We start from the raw sequence: 27,967 nt of genomic DNA, 5'->3' as shown, positions 1-27,967 counted from the left end.
TGGAAAGCAGTGAAGGATGGCCCAAGTGCTTGGCCCCTGCACTCACATAGGAGAGCTGGAAGAAGCTCCAGGCCCTGGTTTCAGGCAGGCCCAGGCTTAGCTATTGCACCAATCTGGGGAGTGAATCAGTAAATGGAAGAGCTCCCTCTCTCTCTGTCTCCAGCTCTCTGTAACTTTGCCTTTCAAATTAATACGTAAGTCTTCAAAACAAAACAGGAAAACCTAGCCATGTTATTTACAAAATATAAAACCAAGTGCCTAGTAAAGCATCATGAAAATAGAAAATGAGTTAATACGTAGGAGGCAAATGAAAACAAAAATGTAATACATGTGGGAATTTTGCTACTAGACAAATGTCATTACAGCTCACATGAAGAAAAAAGATGCAAAGAAGTTAAATGTTTTCAGGATCACATAGCATCAAAGAAAGAAGAGTAATACGTCAAGTTGGCTCTTATCTAGCTCTTACACTCTCAGCTATTTCCTAACACTGTGCCTCTGCATGCACCCTGGACAGTCTCCAATTCAGCCTGAATTTCTCATTCATCAAACAACCTTGGTCAGTATCTGCACATTCTTTCCTACCCCAAATTGGAATCTGCTCTATTTCCGTATTCTGATCCCAGACTCACGAGACCCAATGGTCTAGGGTTACATAACCTTAATTCCTCAGTCAAGCTAGCCTTCCTCCTAGGGTCTCCTCTTGGAGACCACAGCAAGGATGCTGCAGCAGTGCTACTCACACAGCCATCACAGCACTATGCTCCTGCTTGTAGCAACTCCTCTTTAACGTTTCGGAGTTCGTCCTTGAATTCACAGTCTTGCTTAACAAAACAAAAAAGAACCACCACAAGAAAACACCAAAAGGTTTGATGGAAAAATGAATCAAGGAGTTAAAGGAGGGGTTGGTGTTCAAGCATGGTCCTTTCAGCGATTGGCTACCATGAAGTGCAACCTTGGAGGGCACTCACAGCCCTCATGCCATTTAGGGGTTCTTCTACTTTGCTTTCCTTCCGGAGCACTATGCCATGGAGGAGCTGTTGAGCCAGCAGTTAATACCTAGAGACAATTCAGAGCTTCCTTGTACCCTCAGGACAAGGTTGAGAGGAGTGCAGAGTCTATTGTAGTAGTTTTACAGACTCAGTGATTGGCTCTGGGACTATATCTGCAACCCTAACCTGCTTCTCCTCCCTGTGGACTCACTGACATTCTGTGTTGTACCAGGAAACACAGAACCCTCCGTGCCTGCTCAGGAACATCAGGGTCCCCACTTGCATGCTCCCAGTCGGTCACTGGAGTCGTGTGCCTCTCCAACCTCCCTCAGAGGCATCAGCTCCCACTTGGTGCTGACATCAAGTGAGTGGCAGGCAGGATCATCCCAGACACTGGGCGACAAGGCAGACAGTGCTATTTAACTGACTTCACCTTGAGAAGTCTGAGGCATGGAGAAGTGATGTCACCTGCCTGGTACCTCCCACCCCTGTGATGGCAGAGCCGGAACTTAAGCCCAGGCTGGGCTGCCCTGACTCCAAGGCGCCAACAATGAGCCACTGCTGGGCTCAGGGGCAGGAAGGCACTGCCTCCCACTGACTGTAGCTCCTTCTGTCATGGGGCAGAGCTGAGTAACCAAAGGCCAAGGCTCTTAGCTTTCATCATTGTCTAGTTGTAGTGATTCACTTCATGCCAAGGTTTCAGCTTCTGCTTACCTAATCCATGCTGCACGGAGCGGTGTCTTTCCTGCCCTGAGACTGCCTTCTGATACAGCTGCTGCAGCATGTACGGAGGGCCGCCGTCCTTCCACCATGGGGCAGTCGGATCCCTCAGCCTGCTGTCAGCTGTCTGGAGCTTTTGTACACTGCTGTTATCAAGTCACAACCACCTCAGGAGACCTGGAGGCCAATAGTGGCCACAGATTTGCACCAGCGTATCCAATGTGGAAAAGACCGATTTCCCTAAAGCCCATGCTGTTTCTGTGGATGGTCTCTGAAGAGCAAAACCCTGGTCAAAACTAATGCTTGTTCTGTAAACTCATGGCTCTAATCTGGGTAGTGTTATTGACTGTTTACTGATTACCAACAATGTGCCTTTCAGCATTTTCAAGACAAACACTCTAAACTGGATTAAAATGGGTTACCTCCTGACCATACATATTCATACTGCTGACCCCGAGTTGACAACACAATGATGTTTGGAAGAGGGAAAAAAAGAAGAAATAAGAAAGATGAAAATAAGAAAGCTGTGAATGGAAGGGCAAAGAATTTTGCGTGAAGTCATCTGGTGAAGAAACCCAAATCTAACTGAATTGGAGTCTTTAAAGGCTAAAATCCTTCATATGGCATGTTTCTTCCTAAAATACTACATATACACATACTTATACATACACACATGTATATATGAACATAGCATTTATGTTTATATGTATATGCACACACATGCATATGTATCAAGTACACACATGTTCAAACACACTCAACACGTATGCATGTACACATTACATGTTCATGCACATACACACATACATATATGCATATGTATGTGTAGTATTTAAGGAAGAACATGCATACATATATACATGCATATATATGCACATATTAATTATAACAGCTTTAACATAGCTACAAAACCCAATACAAACGAAAGATTCTCAAAGCCAAATATTTCTTCAAAGGCGCTGCCTGTCTCATACATTCCTTAACAGATGGATTAATTCACATTAAGGTTTTTTTTTTTTGGTCAGAAAATGACTATAGAATGCCTATGTGCCAAAGCATTCAACCCAAAATGAAACATAATGGATACTTCAAACTCTCAGGGTATCTTCCCACATGCACAGAATCTACTGGTCTGATAAACATTCCTTAAATATTCTCTTTATTTTTCTTACCACATTGAAAAATAAAAATAAAAAACCCTGAGATCTACAACTATCCAAAATGTATCTGTGTTCTTGCTCATCTGAGAAAATGGTGGTGATAAGGGTAACTATTACGTGATAATTTTATGATTTTTTTTAAAAGATTTTATTGGAAAGCCGGATATACACAGAGGAGGAGAGACAGAGAGGAAGATCTTCCGTCCGATGTTTCACTCCCCAAGTGAGCCGCAACGGGCCGGTGCGCGCCTATTCAAAGCCGGGAACCATGAACCTGTTCCAGGTCTCCCACATGGGTGCAGGGTCCCATGCCTTGGGCCGTCCTTGACTGCTTTCCCAGGCCACAAGAAGGAAGCTGGATGGGAAGTGGAGCTGCCAGGATTAGAACCGGCGCCCATATGGGATCCTGGGCGTTCAAGGCGAGGACTTTGGCTGCTAGGCCACGCCGCCGGGCCCAATTTTATGATGTTTTAACTGCTGCATCTTTTCTGTGGATTTCCTATCCAACAAGTAACTGTTGACCTTGGACTACAGGTCAAGGTTTTCTCTGTGCTGGGCTACAGAAATGGAAAACAAAACAAAAACCAACCCATAAATCCCTTTCCTTATGGAGCATATATTCCAGTGGGGCCAACAGGTAATATACAAGTATAGAACAAATGGACGTGCTTAGATGGTGACAGTGCCGGGGAGACACGGAACGGGAGCCCTGGTTTGAGAGAGCTACAAATGTACACAAGGAGGTGGGGAGGCCCTCACTAAGAAGTATACAAAACCTGCAGGAAGAGGAGTCCTCAGCAACCATTCCAGGCACAGTGCACAAGTGCACAGCTCCTGATGGGAATGTGCCTGGTGTGCGTGTGTTTATGTGTGTAAGGAATAGCACAGTAGTTGGTGTGTCTGGAGCAGGACAGCAATTGAACAGCTGCTGGAAGGGAACATTTTGACTTCTGCCCCAAGTGAGATGTAAGCCATTAGACGCTTTGGGGGACAGACCACTGGAGGGTCTAGGTTCAACTGGATGGTTGGCTGCTGTGTTGAGAAGAGACTGCTCTACCCAACAGAAGGAAACCAGCAAGACCACCTGGGAGATTATAGCAATAACCCGGTGAGAGACTTTAGTGACCTGGGTCAAGATGACTGCATTCCTGCTAGTGCTGTGGGAAAAGATTATATGTTAAATATATTTTGACAGTTGAGCTGAGAGTATTTGCTGATGGATTGGTTATAGGATGCATTGAGAAGTAAGCTTTGACTAAAAAGGAATCTTAGTTTATGATCTTACACTCTTGCTTGTTATAAATTTCAGGAAGTTATGAAACTTATCTTTCACTTCAAATTTCCTAGTATTTCTGGCTCAATACTAACTAAATAATTAATCATTAGATGAATGTATGAATTAATACAAAAATAGATAGCAACAGGGAAGGTAGTAAATTTGTGCTGTGAACAGAAACTTTATATGCTCTGGTCCTTGTAATGGCTTCTGAAAGGAAATTAGTCATCGAGGTCGTGTCCAAGTTCACACTGACAGGATTATTCTTAATGGAGTCAAAGGTTAACAACAAATAAATGCTATAAAATTTCTCTAAAAAAGACATCAGAATCTCCACACACACTTACATCTCATGTGTCAAGTGGTGTCCTTCTACAAGAAGGTGGAACAGCTTTCCCTTCATGTGACAGGTGGGTATAGAGCTAGCCCCTGAGGCTTACAAATTCATCTAGTATCTAAAGCACTAGCCTCTCTCTACCTTATAGCTTCAGTTGTCGAGGAATTTTCACATGGATCCTGGTTATCCTACCCATGCCTAACACATGATCTCAGATAGATATTGTGGCAAAAATCAAAAAAAATAAAAGGATTATTACCTATCAATTTTTTCAAGATTCTCCCAGTGACTTCCTGAAGCTACATAGTCAAAGTAGTTTAAAAATAAAATGAATGGCATTCAATTAAACACATTATTAATAACTGCAGGCTCACATAAGAAAAACACAACTACCATGCTAATCAGCTATAAAATGTGATTAAGTGGAATAAGTATTTGGGGCACTGTTTGACTTTTTCTACTGTTCAGTCAACACCTGTGGTCACCATTTCTATTTCACTGAAGACTGCAGACTAAGGAAGCTCAGCAAATACTACACGACTGTTTTATGACCAGCTCTGATCAGGTACAGGGACACAGAGAATGAGAGGCCGGTTATATTCATCAGATACTTGAAATAATAATAATCAGGGAGTTATTCAAAATCGAGATAGAAAACAATTTCAGCAGAATACAAAATAGCAATTGAATGTGAGTTAAAATGTACCAATTGTGCAAGATGAATTACACAGGAGAAAATGATGGAACCTCCCAAAGGAGAAAGATAATGAACACTTCCCGGGAAGGTCCTGCGACATGCTGCTGCAGAGGGGGCATCTCAGTGGTTAAAACACAAGCTTCCTAAGGCCTTGACCTGGATGATGGCGAAACTGGCACATGTAAAAGGTGTGCATCTAACGTTTACTTTAAAGGTGGAGTCTCCCAGACTTGTGACTAAATGGACTTGGGCGTAGAGTATGCCACCTTCTACCAACAGGGTGGGCCAGGCACAGATGAAGCTCTAGTTAGATGAGTAGGCAGGGCACAGACCAACATCTGGTAGTAGCAAATGACCCCAAAGGTAGGGTGGGCAGGAGGGGCAGTGTTGGCCATTGGGCATCACTGGGCCTGCCCCATTCTACACAAGATTCAGGGACTGATGTTGGTTGTCAGAAAGAACCCAGTGCCTCTAGCAGAAGCAGAGCAGAGCAGAGATGGCTCCTAGGGCCTGGTGTATTGGCTCAATAGCTAAATCCTCACCTTGCAAGTGCTGGGATCCATATGGATTGTAACCAGGCTGCCCTACTTCCCATCTAGCTCCCTATTTATGGCCTGGGAAAGCAGTCGAGGATGGCCCAAAATCTTTGGAACCTGCACCCACATGGCAGACCCAGAAGAAGTTCTTGATCCTTGCTCTAGATCAGCTCTGCTCTGGACATTGTGGCCACTTGGGGAGTGTACCAGTGGATGGAAGATCCTTCTGTCTCTTCTCTCCATAAATCTGATCTGCCTTTCTAATGAAGTTAAAAAAAAGAAAAAAAAGGACGACTCCAATAAAACAATTCTGGAAGCCAGGAAAACATTGGTGTGGTTTATGGAAGTAGAGGGTACTGAGGTGAGTTGGCTCTGGATTCAAACAAAACAAGTAATTTCGCTTTTTCTTAGCCGAACTTCAGATCCCAGGGAACCATCTACCGCCCTATGAGGAGCTGGAAAGGTAGGATCCATACAAAAAGAGTGCCGAACCCATGAAAACAAATGAAATCTCCATCCCTAGCTTCTACCCTGAGCAAAATGAAACTTGTCTGACCTTACTGTTTAGAATCTATGGATCATTAACAATTCATTGTTATTTTTTAAATTTCAGAGGCAGGGAGGGAGAGAGAGACAGGCAGACAGAGCTGAAGAGCCAGAGGCAAGGATAAAACAGAAAGGACCAGGCAACCACGTTCCCATGTGCTGGTTCAGGCACCAGATGCCCACAGAGCTCCCAGCTCCCAAGAAATGAATCATTCTCATGGGCCCGGCAGCGTGGCCTAGCGGCCAAAGTCCTCACCTTGAACACCCGGGATCCCATATGGGCGCCGGTTCTAATCCCGGCAGCTCCACTTCCCATCCAGCTCCCTGCTTGTGGCCAGGGAAAACAGTCAAGGACGGCCCAATGCTTTGGAGCCTGCACCCATGTGGGAGACCTGGAGGAAGTTCCTGGCTCCTGACTTTGGATCGTCACAGCACCGGCCGTTGTGCTCACTTGGGGAGTGAATCATCAGACGGAAGATCATCCTCTCTGCCTCTCCTCCTCTCTGTATATCTGGCTTTGTAACAAAAATAAATGAATCTTTTAAAAAAATAAAAAAAGAAAGAAAGAAAAAGAAAGAAAAAGGTAACAGGCTGAGGCTGTCTAAAGTCATGCCCACGAATATGTGATAAGACAACGAGAGGCATTAAACTAAGGGGCTCAGTACCGGGCTCGGGTGCAGCCATTTGGTGGGGGTTGGCAGGGGAGGCGGGGGCTGTGCTGTAGTCAGTTTCTTATTTCTGCCCATCTAGAGTCTCTTCTTGACTCAGTAACTGTCTTCTCTCTCTGTCTTTGTTCTGCCTGATCCACTTGTCACTCCAATCTCTGCCCCTGACCCCAAGGGCCATAGGCAGCCTGCCCTTAGGGGACCTCCACTTGTCAGCAGGACACCTGTTGGGGCTGGGACTTCAGCTGTGGGTGGAAACACTAGCTACAGAAGCAGCAGAGCAAGTCCCTGGAATCTGTTCAATCTAAGAAAACCTCAAGGCAAAAAAAATGACCTCATCTGGCCATTACAGAAGGAGACAGAAACATGCCTGTATTTGAAACCATTTAAAACAAGGGCATCAGATGTTTGAAACCCAGCTTTGTCTAAAATTCACATATTTGAGCTCTTGAGTAAGAAAAAGCATAGGGCTATCATGGGTCCCGGGTCCTTTCTCACAACACATTAATTCTAATGTGCAGAACTTCAAAAAAGTTACAGGTCATTCACCAGGAAGGTTTTGGTGATCTCACATCATTCAGAGTTTTAAAATGCTTCGACATGCTGTGGCCACTGAGGCATGCTGAGCAAGCAGTCTAGGTTTCCAAAGCACACAAGTTGCTGCTTTAGCAACTTTGCATAGATGGACTTCACATCAAAGCACAGGAGGGGCTGGGCACCTGCCTGTTTGTCCAGTGTTCTAGAGGGAAGTGCCTGTCCAACCTCCAAGTGCTCCTGGCTGCCTGGTAGCTAGTGCGGTGACTCAGCTTTCCAGGAGAACAAAGGCCAATACCAGAGCTGCTAAGCTTTCCCAGGGGCCTCAGGGAAGAAGAGGAAAATGAGACACCTACGTAGCAGGAGAGGTGTGTCTGCCCACAAACTCACTGGCAGCCCTGCTTTATTTACCATGGCAGGCAGGAAGTGGACTGACACTGTGCAGACTCATAACTGTTCACAATAAAACAAAACGCGTTTATTGTCTTTGCAGTCTCTTGGCTTTTAACATGTGAGCTGCAACATCCCTTCACTCACAGATGCATATTCTTGCAACCATGAGTACAACACAGGCCCTCACAATGATCCTACTCCAGGGGCTTGAGGAGGATCAGTTAGGGCTTAGCTAGATGTTCATGTGTCCTTCTAAGTTCTGCTTCACAAGGCATCTGCTTAATTCACAAAGACATGCAAGACAGTGCAGGGACCACTGTGCTATCCGTTTGGTCCCGGAGGCGGAATAGTAATGATTCCACAAAAACGACCCTGAATGATCAAACCAGGGCCTTGGAGTACCTAGCTGCTTCTCCCGTTCCTCGCGACGCTCCCGGGCCAGCCGCTGCCGGTCATCAACCCGAAGCACAGGCGGGGGATCTGAAAAGGAGAGTAACAAACATAAGGAAGAATGGATTTAAAACAAAATAACAGCCATGCACTGATCAATACTTTTCTGTCCTTTAAATGTGATGAATATTACAACTTGTCCTACAACGAACACCAGTGACTCAAGTCTCAATCATAATTGTTACAATTTTCCTGCGAATATTCAAGCACTTTTCTATTTAAAAGCATTATAGACATTTATATCATACTGGTATCCATTAAGTTATTTACATAAAACAATATAAAACATGTTTTATGTTCCTGGGCTACCAGATTTCTATTGCTTCTATGCTTTTAAAAGCCTGTTCCTCACTACTACATGGGATTCTAAGGAAGTGATTTTGTGCTGAACAGATGGTTACTAGTGGATGATGAAGAGCTCAGCTGTGGAGGTAGACCTATCCGCTGGGGTCATGAGGGTGGGGTTTGCTGTTATTTGTTTTTGGTGTAAGGAAATCATGGCCGTTGTAAAACCGAATGCTGGAAGCAAAGCATGCATGTGCAACACTGGACCAACCACAGTCAAGGGGAAGCTAGCAGAAGACTTCGTGTTGACTTACTGTGCAAGGATTACACACTCATTAAAAACTTACATTTAATTATAAAGGCTTAAAATCAACTATCTAAAAGTTATTTAAGCGCCTTATGAAATGGTTATAAAATGAAGTTTAATTTTTAAACATAGACTCTGTTAACTATGAACAATATAAACCCATTTGTCATTTCCATCTGAAGAGGAGGCCTAACAACAAATAGTGCAGACCCAACTTCCTTGACTCATACCAATGCTGCAAACTCCAGGTCATAACCATACCTGGTGCTACTACAGCAATGAGGCAATCCCCAATTATGCAATGAAATGCTTCCCTTTTGAGAGCCTAATTTAAAACAAAGAGTCTCAAGAACAGTGCAAGAAAGAGGTGGCATACTTCCTAGTTGGAGAATCTGAGACAGCTATGGGGTCACCTGACAGTTCCCAAACTTTGGAAGTATGGCAGGTTGAGTGTGCCATGATCCAAGCCCAGACTAGCCTGAGTGCATCTGATAAAGCAGGTCTCTCTGCTGGGGAGTGAGATGAAGGATGGGATAATTTTTCCTTGTGTTTGCTTTCCTCATTTAAAAAAAAAGATTTATTTATACATTTGAAAGGCAGAGTTGCAGAGGGAGGGGCTCCCACATGGGTATAGGGACCCAAGAGCACTTGGACCATCCTCTGGTGCTTTCCTAGTCACATTAGCGGGGAGCTGGATTCGAAGTGGAGCAGCTGGTGCCTGGACTGACACCAATATGGGTTGCTGGCTTTACTGTTATGCCACAGCCCCAGCACCCCCCTTACTCATTTCTAAGCGCAATATGGCAGTTTCTCACATGACTGCATCTGTGGTGTGCTGGTGCTTACCCGGGCTCTCCCGGGGCAAGGGTGGACAGATGTGGACTCCCCATAGCATGCTTAGCTTTGACCTTCTAGAAGGTTCCTTTGGGATCAGGGAATGTCTGGTTATAGCAGACACCTTTCTCTTGTGTTAATACCCTCACCTTGTGGGCCTTTAATAATGGCCCTGGGGCATTTCAGTTGGTTATTATCATTTCAACTGCTGGTTTGACTGGGAAAGTTGCAAAAGAGAAGCTTCTACTGGAAAAACAAATGTGAATGTTTTCCTATAAGTTTTGTATTATCTATTAATTAGGTTTGCGCTTCAAGATGTTCCTTATTCATCCATCAACTAGGTAAAGTCTAGATGCGGGTCATGCTGGGAAAAAGAAACTGATCTCTAGGAAAAATAAACTAATATTCTTTTTAAAATTATGTTTACATAGTTGATCAGGGTGAGAAAGATTGAGGGTTAGGGGACGTGAATGAGACTACTGCTGCCAAATTTTCGTTTTCTTCCTCCTGAATCTAGGGGAAAGGGGGAAGATAAGGGGGCAAGCTACACCCAGCCTCCCAACTGCCTCAGTACCACAGATAGCTGTTTATGTGGTTTGAAGGTTGGCAGATACTGGTCTCTTTTCTTCAGCTCTTCTCTGAGATCCACATACACTGTATCAGTGAGAGTGGGAGCCTGCACTTTATCTGCTTTACCTCTGGCTCCTCCCACCTGCACCTGTTGCCCTCATTTGAAAGTATGTAGTTGAGCTGGGCTAGAATTCCTGGGGTCAGCTTGGACATGAGGTCCCTGTCTACAACAGCATCATGCAGGGATATTCCTGGTTTGTTCTGCCCTTGAGGATGGGGTTGCCATTTTCTCAACCAGAAATTGACTAGCAACAGCAGGGTTTAGGATCAAAGGCTCCTTTAGCTCTAGGAGTTGCAGCCCAGGGTGTGCCACAGCCCTTCAGACCAGCTGGTTTCATCAGATTTTCAGCGCTGCAGTCCTAGCTGGACCGTGAACAGAGACAAGGTTGCTATTGTGGGCACATGCATTACCTTCCCAAGGTTCATCCTCCAACCCTGATGGGGTACCGTGACATTTTGGTTAGTTCCTAGTGCTACTTCTTTCACAAAATCACACTTTGTAGAACTGATTAGATTATTTGCTTGCTTAATATGAGTTCGTGCCTTTTTGTCTCAATCTTCCAATACAGGCATACTGGGCAAAGAACTGTCTAAACAGCCAAAGATCCTAAACAGCCAAACAATAAACAAATGCTCACACCCTCCCTCCCCCAAAGCCCAACTAGATAGCTTGCTTAGTTCCACTCCTGCACTATAATTTCATATGAAAATTGTAATCGTCACATAAAAAAACTATTCTGATTAAATCAAAGCTACTGATTCTCAGAAGAAGTAAAAAGGCTCAAAACGATCCAGACCATTGGTGTAACTGAGCTTACGCATTGGTGTAGCCTGAGTCCATGACGGTAAAAGCACAGACTGGGCCCTCTGACGAGTCACAGGATGTGCAGGTGAGATTCCAAGTGCAGTGCGGTTCACAAGCCTGAAAGTTTGGTCTCTACTGCTAGAGGACCACTCCCGAAGATTAGGAAAATCAACCTGGATTCACTTGGCTTTGACTCCTAGCTAACAACTACTATGTGCAAAATAAATAACTTCTTTGAATGATTTGCATTTTACAAATCACTCTCACATTCATTATAATTTTATTCTTAATGATCCCCTGAGTTAGCTAAGCATCTGTTCATCCAATGAACAATTGCCATGGTTATTATTCAAGTAAGAGAACTCAGAGAAATAAATAATGACTAAGAAAGGTGGCACAAATGAAGTGATAGAGCTGGGGTTTAAAACCTGGTCACGCTGTCCTTCATATCATTAGAACAGCAGGTTGGAGCAGTTAGGGAGGGCCGGACACTTGCAGGACATGCATTTCCCAGTGAGGGGAAACTACTTTGAAACACTGAGATAGAATGAAGACTTGGTGATTCCTTTAAAGGCTTGTGGTAGGAACTCATAAAGGGCTACGAATTAAGGGGGTTCTTTTTTCCCCAATGTCAAAGGTCCCCAATTAACTTTAAAATTAATTTCATTTTTATTGATTCAAATGAGAGAGAGAGAGAGAGAGAGAGAGAGAGAGATCTTCCATTTGCTGTCTCATTACTTTACAGCTCTGCAATGGCCTGGCAAGAATGGGCCAGGCTGATGCCAAAAGCCAGGAACTCTACTGCAGTCTCCTGTGCAGATGGCAAGGAGCCAAACACCTGAGTCAGAACCTACTGCTGCGAGAGGGTACATTAGTAAAAAGCTATAACCAGAAGTGATGCTTGGAGGCCCAGTGTTGTGGGGCAGCATATTGAAGCATGGCCTGAAATACCGGCACCCCATATGAGCAACATTTCCAGTCCCAGCTGCTCACTTTAATTTCAACTCTCTGTTAACACTTCTGGGAGAACAGAGGAAGATGGTCCAAGTACTTGGGTCCCTGACACCCCTGTGGGAAAACAAGATGGAGAGCCGGCTCCTAGCTTTGCCCAGGTTTGGCCACTGAGGTGAAACCACCTCCTGCTTCTTCAGGAACTAGTAAACATGGTCTGTGTTCAAGAATTCAGAAACAAGAGTGATGGTCCTTGCTACACATCAGGGATCAGGAAGGTGGGGTCAGAGATGAGTGTGTGCCCCTTCTTCTGCAACCACAGGGAGGGCTTTCCCGGCAGGTCTGAGCACGAACAGATGTTTCCTAAGGAAGACATGTTCTGGAGTCACTGAATGAGTTCTATCTAACAGGAGGAGAGGATGTGTGACTAAATTCTTTTACAGGGCAAGGATCCAGTATTAGAAAACATTTGGTCATGATGTCAATGTCTCATTTTGGGAGAGGATGCAAGCATACCAAATCACAGCTTGTGCTTTTCCCATTTAAAATTCTAAATGATGGAACTCAATAAAGGGCTTTAGGCAATCATTCCCAAGACTCCAGCCCTCCAACACAAGACTTCTCTAACATTTGTTTAATTACTTATTTAGTTATAAGGAAGCCCATCACAGGTTCTGCTGGTTTATTCCCCAAATATCTTCAGTAGTCAGAGAGAGGCTGGGCCATGGCCCAGGAACTGGAACTCAATTTAGGCCTTCTACGTGGGTAATGAGGGACACAACTACTTGAGTCATGAATGATGCCTCTATTCTGCATTGGTAGAAAGATGGAGCTGGGAACTGAAGCCAGGTACTTCACTGTGGGATGTGGAGATGTCTTAACTGCAGGGCTAAATCCCTGTTGCCCCATTTAACTTCTGTAGCATCTTTGAAACAGAGAATTAAAAAACAAAAGAAGAAACTTCCAAAATATAAGCCTTCTGTATAGAACATCTTTATCTGTCAAGCACATACAAGCAAGCACAATGGATGCTGGAAGGCACCATTATAAATGAACTGTCTCCTTATGTCAGCTGATGTGAGCCATGCAAGTCAAATGGCCTTAAGAAGACAGGGGTCCACTGGGATGAAGGCACACATCACTCTCATCACATTGGTACTCTGTCATGATCACCTATTCCTACACCGCTTCAATCTGCAGTATTATCAACTGAAGGGCAGGGCTTTATCTTTTTTTAAAAGATGTATTTACTTTTATTGGAAAGGCAGATACACAGAGAGGTGGAGAGACAGAGAGGAAGATCTTCTGTCCATTGATTCATTCCCCAAGTGGCCGCAATGCCAGAGCTAGCCAACCTGAAGCTAGGATCCAAGAGCCTCCTCTGGGTCTCCCATGTAGGTGCAGGGTCCCAAGGCTTGGGCCAACCTTGACTGCTTTCCCAGACCACAATCAGGGAGCTGGATGGGAAGCGGGGATGCCAGGACATGAACCAGCACCCATATGGGATCCTGGCACGTGTAAAGTGAGGACTTTAGTTGCTAGGCTACTGTGCCGGGCCTAAGGCTTTGTCTTTTTTTTTTTTTTTCAGGTTTATCTTATTTTTATTAGAAAGGCAGATAAATAGAGAGGAGGAGAGACAGAGAGGAAGATCTTCCATCTGCTGATTTACTCCCTAAGCGGCTGCAATGACCAGAGCTGTGCCAATCCGAAGTCAGAAACCCGGAGCCTCTTTCAGGTCTCCCACATGGGTGCAAGGTCCCAAGGCCTTGGGCCATCCTTGACTTCTTTCCCAAGTGACAAGCAAGGAGCTGGATGGGAAGTGGGGCTGTCGGGATTAGAACTGGCGCCCATATGGGATCCTGGCATGCAAGATGAGGACTTTAGCCATTAGGCTATCCTGCTGGGCCCGTGGCTTTGTCTTTTAACAACATATCCCGGGTATCTTCATGGTGCTAACATAGAATGAAACAGTGTTGTCGAGACACAAAGGTTACTACTGCACAGTAAAGAATGTAAGAATTCAAGATGGAACAGTGAATATGAAAGGGAAGACAAGGACAAAGAAATCTAGCTGTGCTATATTCTTATGGAGAGACAAATGTTTAAGAATTCAATTTCTCACTTGAATTTTAAGGAAGAAGCATCTGCTAGAATAAGCTTGCTGAGCACACAGGCTGGGCAGTCTGTCTGTATAGGCCCCGAGCAACTCAGTAAACAATCAGATGGTGGCTGGGAAGTGGGTGGATGGATGGACGGATGAAAGAAAAGGCAAGCTAACAGGGAAATTTCAGATGGCTAATTTAATCTCTGCCAAAACCATACATTGTCACTAAAACCTACTGAAACAGTACTTACAATAATATTGTTTCTCTGTTATGTTACTACTGCCTTTCTTCTAAGTGACAAGCTACATTTATCTTTTGTGTCCAAGATCTTTTCCGCATTAGAGAAAAATTAAATCACAAAACGAGCCAAAGTGGTGAATGTTTTCTGTGAAGCGGGTCTAATGACTTCTATCTTTAGTCTCACAGCTACCCAGTTCTTGAGCAACTCTGGCCTTGGAGGCAGCATGAAATGGGCTGCCACGCCTCTCCTAGGGTGGTCAGTTTGCTTGCTTTACTGTTGTTGATTGGCTGTCACCACACTGCACATTCATCCCTCCTAAGGAACACGCTGTGGTTGTGGGATATCTGTAAGCTCCTGCACTGCTCTCTGATTGTGTTTCCATTGTATTTACAGAGTGCTGGCTGGTTTGTATCGCTGAGCAGAACACGCCCTTAATCACAGGGCATTTGATGACATGACTGTGTCAGTGTACAGTCTTCTTAGGAAATGGAAGGAAAAAATTGTAATTCTCCATTAGCTTCGCTATATATGTAAAGATTTAAGTCATTTTTGAAAAAGCCACAGAAGCGGTATGCAATAATGCTGAGCACACAGGTACAAAAAAAATTCTCTCACTTTTAACATTTTAAACTGAGGAGGAAAATTACTGTCTCTGTACACTATCCGACAGTAAATAAACGTGCCCAGCCCTACATGTCATGGACTGTAAAAATCAGTCTGAGAGCTAAGCAGATACAGGTGTTTGAGTCTCCATTCGAAAGAGAAAAACAACAACAAAACAAAGCTTTGAGAGGTCACAGCCTCAGACTAACACAAGAAAGTATGAGTGTGTGTTTGGTGGCAGGACTCGAACCACGCTCTTCTAAGTCCTAGGAGAATGGAAGGTTCTAGGGAGAACCACATTACCCCACCACAGATACAGTGCATCGTACCTGGTTTAGTTCCTGAGTGACTGCTATTTTGTCCAGGCGTAGCAGTGGAAGACCGGTTTGGGGCAGTTTTCTTATCTTGCACTTTATTGCTGTCAGACGCTATTGAAATGAGACAAAAGAGAAAAGATGTATTTAGTTTCCTAAAGCAGATTCAGAAACCTTCACCTAACCAACTTTTGCCATTGGCCCTTGAATCAGGTGCAGGGCTAGCTAAACTCAGGAAATGGAACAACCAAGTGGTTACAGCTCTGGCCCTCCCAGCAGCCACTCTCAAGTGGTGGGAACATTCCGAATGTCAGTGGCCTTGGCTGATCCCAGGCAGCAGAAGCACATTTAGGGACCCCCCAAGGCCTCCAACCCCGGCTGTCCTGTTGTACACTCAACGTGACCCCATGGAAGCACAACTGGGACCTAAGGGTGCGGATTAGTTTGCACAAATCTCATGCACTAGGAACTATAGCATTTCAAGAACATAATCAAGCATGTCCTCCAAGTATGAGGATTGGGAGATCCAATTCACCAAATTTTCTAAAAAGTATCTGCGAAAAATATAATCACAAGGTTGGGAATGAGGAGCACTTCTTCAGTTATACAAACCAGGTGACTGATTTTCACACGTTGTTTATTTAACACAGTCTTAGACCATCCTCGACTGCTTTCCCTGGCCACAAGCAGGGAGCTGGATGGGAAGTGGAGCTGCCGGGATTAGAATTGGCGCCCACAGGGGATCCTGGCGCATTCAAGGTGAAGACTCTAGCCGCTAGGCCACTACGCTAGGTCCCATTAACAAGTTCTTACAGCTCCACCTTAAATGTCCTACCAACTCAGGCACCCTTACCTTTCCAACCAGCAGCATACTGTGACCTCTGTGTCCTCTCAATTAGGCTACAGGACCCTGCCACAAGGCCCTTTGAGTCTATTCCTTTCTCGCCAGCCAGATGATCCCATTAAAACAAGTCACACCATGCTCCTGTTCAAAATTCTCCAACAGTTTTCATCCCACCAACAGCAATACCCAAGGTCTCTGTCAGGGCCCAGCAGGTTCTAGGAGGTCTGGCCTTTATCTTGGTACCACTTTCACTATTTCCCACCTTTATCACAAGACAAATCTAAAATCCATCACAACATTTTTTCTGTGTTCACATATAACTGTTAAATTTAATAAAATAATTTAAAAAAACTGCAAGATAGTTTAGCCCAAGATTATACATTGCCCATTTTAACCATAAGGTTAGACATGTTTCTACAGCTCTCAGGCTATCCTGCTTTCATGTCCATCTTTCTCTTCCACCACTATGAAGGTCCATGTTTTTTCAACAACTTCTTGGTTAGTAACATTACCATGGTAAGGGCAGGTTGCTTAACTGCGTCTCAGGGCTGAAGTTTAAGCCCATCACATTCTCCACTTAAAGAAGCAGCTTCCACATAAACAGAGGCTTTGGGTGATACTGGCCAGAGGAAGATTTATGATAAATTTTCCCTTCACTGGTACAACCTGAAACGCGGAGCCACAGCTTCTTATATTCACTAAGTCCCTAGAAGCTGATGCATTATCTGGCACAATGTGACACTGAATGAACGCTCAGAGGATGCAGGGTAGCTTGTGTGCTTGGGGGCAAACTGTGACCAAAGCCTAACAAGAAAAAGCATCAAAACAAGATGACCAATGAAAAGAATAAAGAATACATGTGGTCATATTTCTGTAGCTGTGAAGATTCTAGACTTGCCATGTCAAGGTCACCTGGAAAAGAAAGAAAACAGTTCATGTTTGTCCAGGATGGTTTTTGTCATTGTATCAGGTATGACTCAAAATTAAATGGCGCTTTAGCCACATAATTGAAAGGGCTGCTGAGTTAGAGTGGGCCTGAGAGTTAGTCTCCAAGGGATGACAACGATCCTGTTCTCCCAGCGCACACTCTACTCCACTGCACATGACCCCACCCCCAGCACGGCCCACAGGACAGGGGGACTGCACAGGGATTGCGGTCCCTGCTCACAGCACCAGACGGGCACATTGCTTTGAGCGATCTGCCCTCGACCTCTTCCCAAAGTCACCTAGTAAGATTGCTCTGAGAACCTGTTAACGAGCCAGACACATCCACCTTGGCTGACCCTGGGGACAGCATATTCCAGAAAAGTGCCATCTATGCTATAGGGACCACGTGGAATTAACCACCCACTGCACGAAGAGCACCCCCTTCCTTGATTCACATACCAAGTTCTGGCTGACACATTTATCTGAGGGAACTAACCCTTACATACTTTCAATACAACCAAAAAGGCTTTTATCAAATGAATGAAAGGATGCATAAATAACAAAATCTTTCCTTCAGCCAGGGGGCATCATTAGGAACAGAAAACACTATTTTTCCAGCCGCAATACTCTAAACCAGAGTAAAGGCAAGACTTTTCCTCCACCTGGTAACCGACTTGTCACCAGTGCCAATGCTACCTGCCACAGAGATCAGCCCTGCTCCATGCTGTGGGTGCTGTTCATGACCCAGCAAAGTACAGGGAAAGGTACCAACATGGCTAGGGGAGTCCAACCATGCTGGTCTGCCAGTCACACTGAGAGCTGGTAATTCAGGGTTTGCAGTCACCCGTCTGAATTTCAACAGCTGGGTACAGAGTATGTAACATTAGACCCAATTCAATTACCCTTAATGTGTAATTAGAAGCAACTATTTAAAAACTTGGAAAAGGAAAATAATTACAGCTCAACTTTATTATACTTTGCTTAATTAAAGGCACTGAGTGGGGAGAAAAAAAAGAGTTTGTTTTTACTTCAACTAGATAACACTCTGAAGAGAACTAAAGTGGCTAAAAGTCAGGGTTTTATACATTGTTCATCAATGTCCACAAGACAGAAAAGCCATGGAAATTGTGGACAGCTTTATTAAGACATCAGTTTTATAAAGAAACATAAATGCAATTTTAATCCATTGAGGGAAATAGAGTATCCATTAGATTAGCAACGTGGACCACATTTTTTTAACCTCTTCCTTCCTTGTACCTCGTGGGGGTCCCCAGCTCTGTCTTGTAGGAGGACTGCTCATCCTTGCCACCTGCTGCCTGTTTCACAGAAAGTCAAACACTGCACATGCTCACACAGGCACTGCCAGCTTCACGGGCCCAGGTCAGTCATCACGTCCAGTCTATGGCCCCGGCTTTTAAGGGCTAGTGTGCGAGGCCCGAGTTGTGTGCTGCCAGGGGTAGTAAGTCTGGGCAGATGCAGCAACCATCAATTAGCGTATCCATCAGGGAAATAAACACACATATTGATTGGAGAATATCTATAATTCATCCATCCAAAATGTTTCACAACATTTTCTTATGTAAATGTTGTGAAATTCACTAAAGTTGAGTGGAAAGTCCTGAAAGATTGTTTATCCAGATTCGTCTCCACTTGTAGCAAATGTTTAATTACTAGCTTGTTTTTTTTTTAATTAAATTTATTCATTGATTACATTGTGTTGTAATTACATAGAATCTGGGATTCTCCCCCCACCCTCCCCCCATGGTGGGTTCCTCCACCTTGCTGCATTAATTACTAGCTTGTTAAGATCAAGGGCCAATCATGCTCTCCGTGCCATCCTACCTGCGGTCATTTCCCGCCTGTGACCGCCCCTTCCAACCTCCCTGGAATACCAGCTTCAAGATCTCTCTGAATATTTACTCTCAATCTTGCCTGTAGGCTCAGTCTTAGGTTCACAGCAAAACTGAGCCGGAAGCACAGAGTTCAATATGCGCAGGCTCTGCCCACCCCATCTTCCCCATTGGCATGTCTGTCACAGCACACAAGTCTGCCTGGGCACACTGCTAAGGCCCAAAGCTCAGAGTCCGTACTCAGCTTCACTCCTGGTCTTCATTCTGTTGGTTTATGAATAAAAAATAACACGTGCCCTCCATTACAGTACCACAGCATCAACCCATTGGTCACAGTCCAGTGCAAATCTCTTTCTCATAAAATCCTTTCAAACTGTTCCCGTTGCATCCACCTGCAGTGCGGGCAACCCTCATGGGCTCTGGCTAGATTCCCAGTTGCTCCACTTCTAATCCTGCTCCCTGCTAATGCTTCCTAAACAGCAATGGCCAAAGAATTTGGGCCCCTGCAACTACATGGGAGACCTGGAGGCTGCAGGTTCCTAGCTTTGGAACAGCCCAGCTCCAGCCACTGCAGCTATCAGGGAAGTGAACTAGCATCTGGAAGTGCGCTCTCTCTCTCTCCTCTCTCTCTCTCTCTCTGTCTCTCCTCTCTCACAAAAATAAATAAATCCGGGCCTGGCGGTGTGGCCTAGCGGATAAAGTCCTCGCCTTGAACACCTCGGGATCTCATATGGGCGCCGGTTCTAATCCCGGCAGCTCCACTTCCCATCCAGCTCCCTGCTTGTGGCCTGGGAAAGCAGTCGAGGACGGCCCAATGCTTTGGGACCCTGCACCCGTGTGGGAGACCTGGAAGAGGTTCCTGGTTCCCGGCTTCGGATCGGCACAGCACCAGCTGTTGTGCTCACTTAGGGAGTGAACTATCGGACGGAAGATCTTCCTCTCTGTCTCTCCTCCTCTCTGTCTATCTGACTTTGTAATAAAAACAAATAAAGCTTAAATAAATAGATCCTTTTTTAAAAAAAAGAAATGCCATATCCAAATTATTAAAAGAAAGTTAATTTTCATCTACTTGAAAGGCAGAGTGACAAGCAGGGAGGAAGTGAGAGAGAATGAGAGGGAAAAACAGAGAGAGAGAAAGAGAGAGAAACAGAAAGAATGAATTGTTATGGTTCACTCCCAAGTGGGGACTGGTCCCTGAAGCCAGGGATCTGGAATTTCATCCATATCCCCTATTTGAATGCCAGAGCCCTAAGAACTTGAGCCATCACCTGCTGCCTTCTAGAATGTATTAGCAGGAAGTGGTATCAGAAGTAAAACAGTTGCGTCTTGTGTGGTAGCCTAGAGGCTAAAGTCCTTGCCTTGCATGTGCCTGCATCCCACATGAGCACTGGTTCATGTTCTGGCAGCCCAGCTTCCCATCCAACTCCCTGCTAATGGCCTTGCAAAGCAGTAGAGGATGGTCCAAAGCCTTGGGACCCTGAATCGCATGGGAAACCCGGAAGAAGCTCCTGGCTCCTGGCTCCCAACTGGCTCAGCTTCGTCCATTGCAGCCACTTGGGGAATGAATCAATGGACAGATGATTTTCCTCTCCAACTCTCCTCCTCTCTGCATATCTCACTTTCCAATTAAAAAAAAAAAAAAAAAAGTAAAGCAGCTGGGATTAAAACCAGCATTCCAGTATTGGATGCAGATGTCCAAAGAGGCAGCATAGGGCTCAGTGCAGTAGGCTAAGGTCCTTGTGTTTCATCCACCGGAATTTTGCATGGGTGCTAGTTTGTGTTCCGGCTGCTCCACTTCCCTTCTAGCTCCTTCCCTGTGGCCTAGAAAAGCAGTAGAGGATGGCCCAAAGCCTTAGGACTCTGCACCCATGTGGGAGACTGGAAAAAGCCCCTGCCTCCTGCCTTCAGATTGGCTCAACTCCAGCAGAGCCAGCAGATGGAGATATTTCTTTCTTCTCTCTTTGTAAATCTGATTAAAAACAAAAAAACAACAACCAACAATAAAGAGGCAGCATACCCTGCTGTACCACAGGCCTGTCTCCTCATTCTGGTCAATTCTCTGAAAACTGAAATTGGTGGGTGTGTGTGTAGGGGGGATCCTTAAGACAAGACTGATTCAGTGGTCTGGACCAGAGGCTTTTCCCTCCTCCTTTCCTTCCTGCCTTGAACTTGGACCTAATTGGGAAGGCCGAGCACCCATGTGGTAGTCAGGAGGCTGTCATGAGCAAAAGAGATCCAGGGAGTAACAGAGACCAGGCTCTCAGAGACCACTACTAGCAATCATTCACTTAGATTACATTTATTTAAAAATTTATCTTAGGGGACATTCTATGCTCACAATGAAAAACAATCCTAGATGTATCCGTTTACAAAATGAAGGCAAGTGCTTCACCCTCCCAAAAATCTCCCCAAATCTGTCTTCAGTCTCCCCTTCTAGCTGCTACCTCATGGCACACCTCAGTTCCCCCAGCAACCACCTCGCCACTCTCAGGCAGACATGGCTACTGGCTGGAGGCGAGGCTCAGAACATGCTGAGCAGTTGGGGAAAAGTTCAGGAAATGTGGAAGGAAGTGGGAGTGGAAGGGGAGCCTGACTTAAAAAGTTAGGCTCCAGAAGAGAATGCATGAACTAGAAGGCATAAACAAGGTGACAGGACAAGATGCTGCTTGGGTGATAAAAATACCTTGTTCTAACAGGCTGTTGTCTTAGTGGCCCTTGTCTACTTATTTCCTGTTTCAGCAGCTCTTTCAGTTGGTGCTTCATGGATCTCATGTACTCTGATTGTTCCCATCAGAAAGAAGTGCTGGTTCATCATGCTAGAGCTTATCAGTTTTAGTTTTGACATTAGCAAGAGCAGCAAAGTCCCAAAGGGGAAATAAAGATGCCACAGGAAGGTTTTAGCAGCATTTAAATGGGAAATGTCTTAGAGATCAGCGGATTTCTGCAAGTGACAGGTTCCCAGAGAGAACCAGGTCATCTAGAGTAACTCTTGATAATCACTGAGCAACAACTGTCCTTTTCCATGGTTTAGGATTCCAAGGTCGTCTACACAACTGCTCCTCACTACCACTTCTGCCTGGCTCCGGGAAGAATAAACAAACACTCTCTCCACCAACTGCCAAGGCTGACACAAGAGCACTGGTGCCTTTCCTGAACAGGAAGTGGAGTTAAAGGAGGAAGAACACTTCCTGGTCCCCAGGGTGTCCTCCTTGAAGCTGGAATCAGGTCTTCCGTGAGTGGCACAGACTGGCTGTTGGTCCCAATGCACTGTTGGATCTGAAACTGCTGCGGACATCCACAGGCACGTGATTTCTGACCTGAAGTAAATATATTATAATCTACGAAGTAATGAAGAACACCATGCCATAGCACAAAGAGAGATCTGATGAGGCAAGGACTTGGTGCCACTCAGCAAAATGATCAGACTCAGGATCAGCCTAGGAAATAGGTTTAAATCACAAAATATTGCTCTGCCTAGGAAAGGCAAGAGGAGATTTAAAACAGGTGCCAGCTCTTTGATGGCTTTAATTATCCACTTTGCATATATCCTCAAATAGGAGATCAAACAAGAGATCTCAAATAGCAGCTTTTGGAAACTACTGAATATCTATTTGTAGTAACAAATGAAGACACATGAAATAAAAAAACTCCAATCTGGGGGGAAACTCCCACCAAAACAAAAGAGTGGTCTTACAAATTTCACCAACTCTCCAAAGCAGAAGACTAGTGAGTATATGGCATGTTACCTCCTGGCATATAGCAGCATGCCAACCTAGCCCTCACACATGGGCACTGCTGGCTAGGGGGATCTGCAGGCTGCAGCTGCTATGCTTGTTGTCCAGTAAATACATTCATTTCAAGTATGCTGGGTCCACTTCCAACCAGCCAGTGCAACTGCAGATCCTCAATCTGCCTAAGCTGGGGTCATACAGGGCAGAGCCAGAACCAAGCTGGCCAACTAACTCAAGGGAATTCTTTTATAGGACCATTGCTTTACGACATGCACCTAAGCAGTGGTACACTGCACAGAAGATGCCAGATGTAGGGTGAGGGAGACTCACACAGATGGCTCATCCTAGCAAGGGGACAAATGAAGCCAATGGCATCTAAGTGGAGCAGGGGAGGGGCAGAGCTGCTGTCCTCCTGTCCTGGGGAGGCAAGACCACTGTCCGGCCCATTTCCTCATCGGTCTGCTACGCAAGAACCTGCCACTATTCTCTTCTATTCCTTATCTAGCATCCTGCTCCCAGACAACTGGTCATACTGTCAAGCTAGAGGTGCAGTCATCGCCAGACAGGAAGCATCAAGAGACCTGCATGAACTTCCTAGGGAAAGCAGAGTGGATCCACAGCAGGCTTTGTGTGCACCCTTGAATTCCCCATGTAGGACACACAGGGAGTTGTCTATGTCCGACTGGTACAGCACTATGTTTTCCAGTTTACAGTTGAAGCCCAAGCCCCACACTTCAAGGCTTTCTGTAATTGTACCTTCTTTGTTTCACCACGGGGGAAAATCTTAGAACAATGTCAAAAGGGTGGTATGGGATTACTGGAAATGGTCTAGTAGGAAAAGGTTTTGATAATGTGTTTAGTTTCCAAGCAGATTAAGAAAGCAGAAAAAGAAGAGTTGAGTGAAGTTTGGAATAGGAAGATAGATTTAAGAAAAAGAAAAATCATTGCAAACAACAGACATGAGTTTGAAGGTTAGCTCACTGTTTCATTATGACAAACGTGTAACCCAAACTGAAGGAGTAACTATATATTTTTGGCAAGTTTTTAAATGATAATCTCACTTCAGTAGACTTTATTGTGTTATCAGTCACATTTTCAGTATTCTTAGGATGTGAATTCAGGATCCTATGACTTGCTAGTGTGCTGAACTGGAGAGAATCAGAGCTGAGGCCTCTGACCTTCCCTCAACTCATTCTCACTCACTTTGTATCCTCTTTCCCAAGCACAGGGAGAGAAATGTTCTCATCTCACCAAGGAAGTCAGAAGGAACGCAATCGTTATGAAACCTCATTAAGGATTAACCATCCACAGAAAAGCCAATCAAACACATTTACAGCCTAGAGGAACTTTGTCCTGGGTCGTCTTCTGCTCTTTGGGCCTCTAAAAATGATTTACTGCTGAAAAATGTGCATAGAACAGCCCAACTCCTTCTCTCCAGGGCGCTTCCTTGAGTTTCCAGTCTCACTTGGCTACCTGGAGGATGTGTACACAGCCAATGCGTTTGTCTGGGTCTTCTGTTCACTGCAACTTGCTGAGTTGCATCTTCAAAGGGAGTGAGGGAAAATCGACCTTTGTTCCAGCTTCCAAACAAATGGACACCTTGTTATTGGTAACTGCTGTTTTCAACATGTATTCATGTATTTGATTTTGCAAGCAGAGACCAAGAATGATAGAGCTCCCATTCACTGGTTTGTTCCCCAGATATCTATAATGGCCAAGGCAGGATGGGAATGAAGCCTTGAGTCACATACTCTATCCAGGTCTGCTCAAAGTGGGTGGCAGGACAACCATCACCTGCTGTCTCGCAGACTGAGCATCAATAAGAAGCTGGAGTTGTGAATGGAGCTCGGACTCACACTCGGTCACTGCAATAGGGAATGTACTTGTCCCAATTAGCGTCAAAAGTGTTGAGCCAAAAGCACACCCAGATTTTTTTTCATTTTGTAAAATACTACAATGTCTAGCAGATAGCTACATAGTAAAGAATCACAAGAAAGGTGACGTGTCAAAGCTCATAGAATACATTAATGTGATTAGTCACTTAGATTTTTAAAACATCTTGCATTAGAAACAGTTATAACCTATGCTCCTTAGTTAGTACTTTTGGATCAGCTTTTCAATGTTGCTTATGCAAGACTCTTCTGGCAGGCTGAACGTGATTTTGTAACACACATTCAGTAACAAAAATACGGTAACTGCTGGAGCTTGACCAAGCCCTCGTTTCTCCTGCCTAAAAGATTCCAGAAAAGAATCTGACACTGTGCCAAGTATTTACCACAACTCTGTGCCTTCTTGGAAAAACAACAAAGAGTCAAGGGATGGTGGAAGTCAGTCTCACAAGTAAGAGCTTGTTATGGATTGAACAGGATTTAGCTCCCAAATGCATGCAGATGTCTATATCCAGAAATCCTATGGTGTTAAAGGGCTTAGGGGAAAGAGTAGATAAGGAGAATAAAGAGAGACTTGAGAGAGACTTCCACCATCACTGGTCTCCGTGTCAGTGCTTCATCCCCAGACCTTCGCCATGTCCACGTTACTGGCTCAGCTGGCTGGAACAAATGGCGCCCAACGTGGGGCACAGCACAAAGGACATCTGAGGGACCCCTGGACCTATGAAGGTAAGTTTAGAATTTAGGAATTTTGCAGGGGCATAACTGATTTCATCCCCAGACTCTCTCCCTGTGCTAGGGCACGAGGGACAATCTGAGGGATCCTTGGAACTCTGGGGGGGCATAATTAATCTCATCCCCAGACCTTCTCCCCATCTTGGGGCATGAGGGACAATCTGAGGGACCCCGGAAATCTAGAAGCAGGTTTAAAAATTTTTGCAAGGGCATAAGTAAAATTTATCATGGGGCAAGAACTCACTAAAACGCAGGTGATTAAAGGAATCAGAGATCTGCTCCCGTCACAAGGCACCGACACTAAGCTTAAGGCCTCGCAGAGTTTCTTTGAAACTGTCTGCAACGTATTCCCATGGTTTGCTCTCATTATAGTCACCTTCCTTCTCTGGCATTTGGCAAAAAGTGCTTTGCCATCCCCTCAAGCAGTGGTGCAACCCTGCCGCAAAAAAATTGTCCATTAGAGGGAGGAGAGAGCTGCAAACCAGGGTAAAAAAGGAGAAGGAATCCCAAACCAGACAATGTCTGCACAAAGTGCACGAAGAAGATTCGCAGTCCTCTTCTGAGGAGGATGAAGAGGAAAAGGATAGAAATGAGTTTGTTGAGGATCCTCCACCTGTAGAGCGTGTGCCAAGCAAAAATCTCTCTTGGACAGGCACAGAGCCCTCTGCGCCACCTGAGCCATTGGTGCCATCATATCTGAGCACAGTTGTAAAAGATTTATAAGAGCAACTTCAGCGTGTCTCCCTTCAGTTCAGGCAGGAACAGAGTGGATGCACTGTTAGGGCTTGCACTGGACCCCTGCTTTCAACTTTTCTTTCAGCTGTGGAACGTGCGGTACAGCAAGCACAGGAGCAAGGAGACCCTGAGGCAGTTGCCCTTGCTAGGCGCTTTGCCTTCCCGGTAGCTGAGGTAGAAGATCAGCAGGGGCAGAGAATCAGACAGCACCTGGCACTGTCCTTTAAGGACATAAAGAGTCTGAGGGATGCTATTGCCACATATGGCCCATCAGCCCCCTTCACCATTTCCATGATTGAAGCCTTGGCACCTACCAATTTGACCCTGGCCAATTGGAAACAGCTCTGTAGGGCCACTGTAGATGGGAGCGATTTTCTAATGTGGAAATCCGAGTTCTATGAGATTTGCCTTGACACAGCACAGCAAATTGCCCAGGCAGGCCTTCCTGAGAGAAATTATGATATGTTGACAGCAGAGGAGAATTTTGCTAATGCACAGAATCAGCTTAATTATGACCCAGGGTTTACGCACAGACCGCTGCTGCTGCAGTAAGGGTCTGGAAGTCTTTATCACCAAAGGGCTCGCTACATGCACATCTCTCCAAAATTGTCCAAGGCCCGGATGAGCCCTACCAGGCATTTGTAGATCACCTACTAGTAATTGCAGATAGGGTATTCGGTGATGCAGATCAAGCCATGCCTTTTGTAAAGCAACTAGCATATGAAAATGCCAACAAATGGTGCCAGGTGGCAATTAGACCTTCGAAGCATAAGCCCCTTAACGCGTATCTTAAACTTTGTAAGGACATCGGGGAAGGACAGATAATGGGTGCAGCCATTGCAGAGGCATTGCGTGGTGGCACAACCGTAGGCTCGGGGGCCTACCCAAAACAAGGATGTTTCAAATGCGGCCAGCTAGGGCATATCCACTGGAACTGCCCACTCCAGGTTTGTGCACAGGCTCCTGTTAAAATGGACAGGCAGTCCCCAGGAGTTTGCCCCCGATGCCAACGTGGGAAACACTGGGCAAATGAATGCAGGTCCAAGATAGACATCTCCAGGCAGCTGTCTGTGCCAGGAAACGGGAGCAGGGGCCAGCCCCGGGAGCTGCAAGCACCAATGTATGGGGCAGCGATTTAGTTTGTCCCTCAGGGACAAAGGCCATTCATGACCTTGTCTGAGGGAGCCCAGACAGCGGAGGATGGGACCTCCACACCACCTCCTACGTCGTATTGACACCCCAATAGCGTATAGGCTATTCCCACAGAAATTTATGGGCCACTACCCCCTGACATTGTAGAACTTCTGCTGGGACAAAGCAGCACGGCCTTGAAAGGAGTTCACATTACCCCAGGAGTGACTGATGCAGAATGTACAGGGGAAATTAAAGTTTTAGCCAGTGTTCATGCTGGAGTTGCAGTTTTGCCCCAGGGGGCATGAATAGCACAGTTAGTGCTGCTCCCCATGGTGAAGTCAGATAATGCTTGCAGGGCTGGACAGAAGAAAACAGGGTTTAGTTATTTGTCTTAAATTTCCTAACACTGGATGCTGAAGGACGGTCTGCTGCAGATCATCATTGGAATCCGTCTCAGAAGCAGAAGGGTTATGTGATGTGGAAGGATCCCTTGACTGGTCAGTGGCAAGGCCCAGATCACGTCCTCATTTGGGAGCGAGGATCAGTCTGTGTTTCCGAGAAAACGAAAATGGTCCGAGGTGGATTCCTGAGAGGCTTGTCCGGCAAGCTCCTGCTGCTGAGTCTTGTGAAAGCTCGGGTACTGGCCAAGATAATGGCATTTGAATCGGAAGATCAATGGGACAAGCAAGTATATTAGGCTTTTATATATTACGTAAGTATATTAGTATTTGTTAAGCACCC

General features: G+C 45.3%; 1 protein-coding gene across 4 annotated transcripts in view; it reads right to left on the bottom strand.

Moving 5' to 3' along the window:
• The window catches only part of MAP7 (microtubule associated protein 7), a 169,183-nt gene that overhangs the window by 50,432 nt on the left and 90,784 nt on the right, over nt 1-27,967 (bottom strand). For all 4 annotated transcript variants that reach the window (XM_058671547.1, XM_058671491.1, XM_058671394.1 and 1 more), the window contains exons 2-3: nt 15,397-15,495; nt 8,259-8,336 (exon numbers count right to left, since the gene is read on the bottom strand). In XM_058671547.1, the coding sequence (XP_058527530.1) occupies nt 8,259-8,336; nt 15,397-15,495 (177 nt within the window). The remainder of the gene's footprint in view (nt 1-8,258; nt 8,337-15,396; nt 15,496-27,967) is intronic.

Source organism: Ochotona princeps, chromosome 1, assembly GCF_030435755.1.
Source record: "Ochotona princeps isolate mOchPri1 chromosome 1, mOchPri1.hap1, whole genome shotgun sequence".
Taxonomy (NCBI): domain Eukaryota; kingdom Metazoa; phylum Chordata; class Mammalia; order Lagomorpha; family Ochotonidae; genus Ochotona; species Ochotona princeps.
Note: the sequence above shows the minus strand (reverse complement) of the source record. Positions and strands in the feature narration are given on the sequence as shown.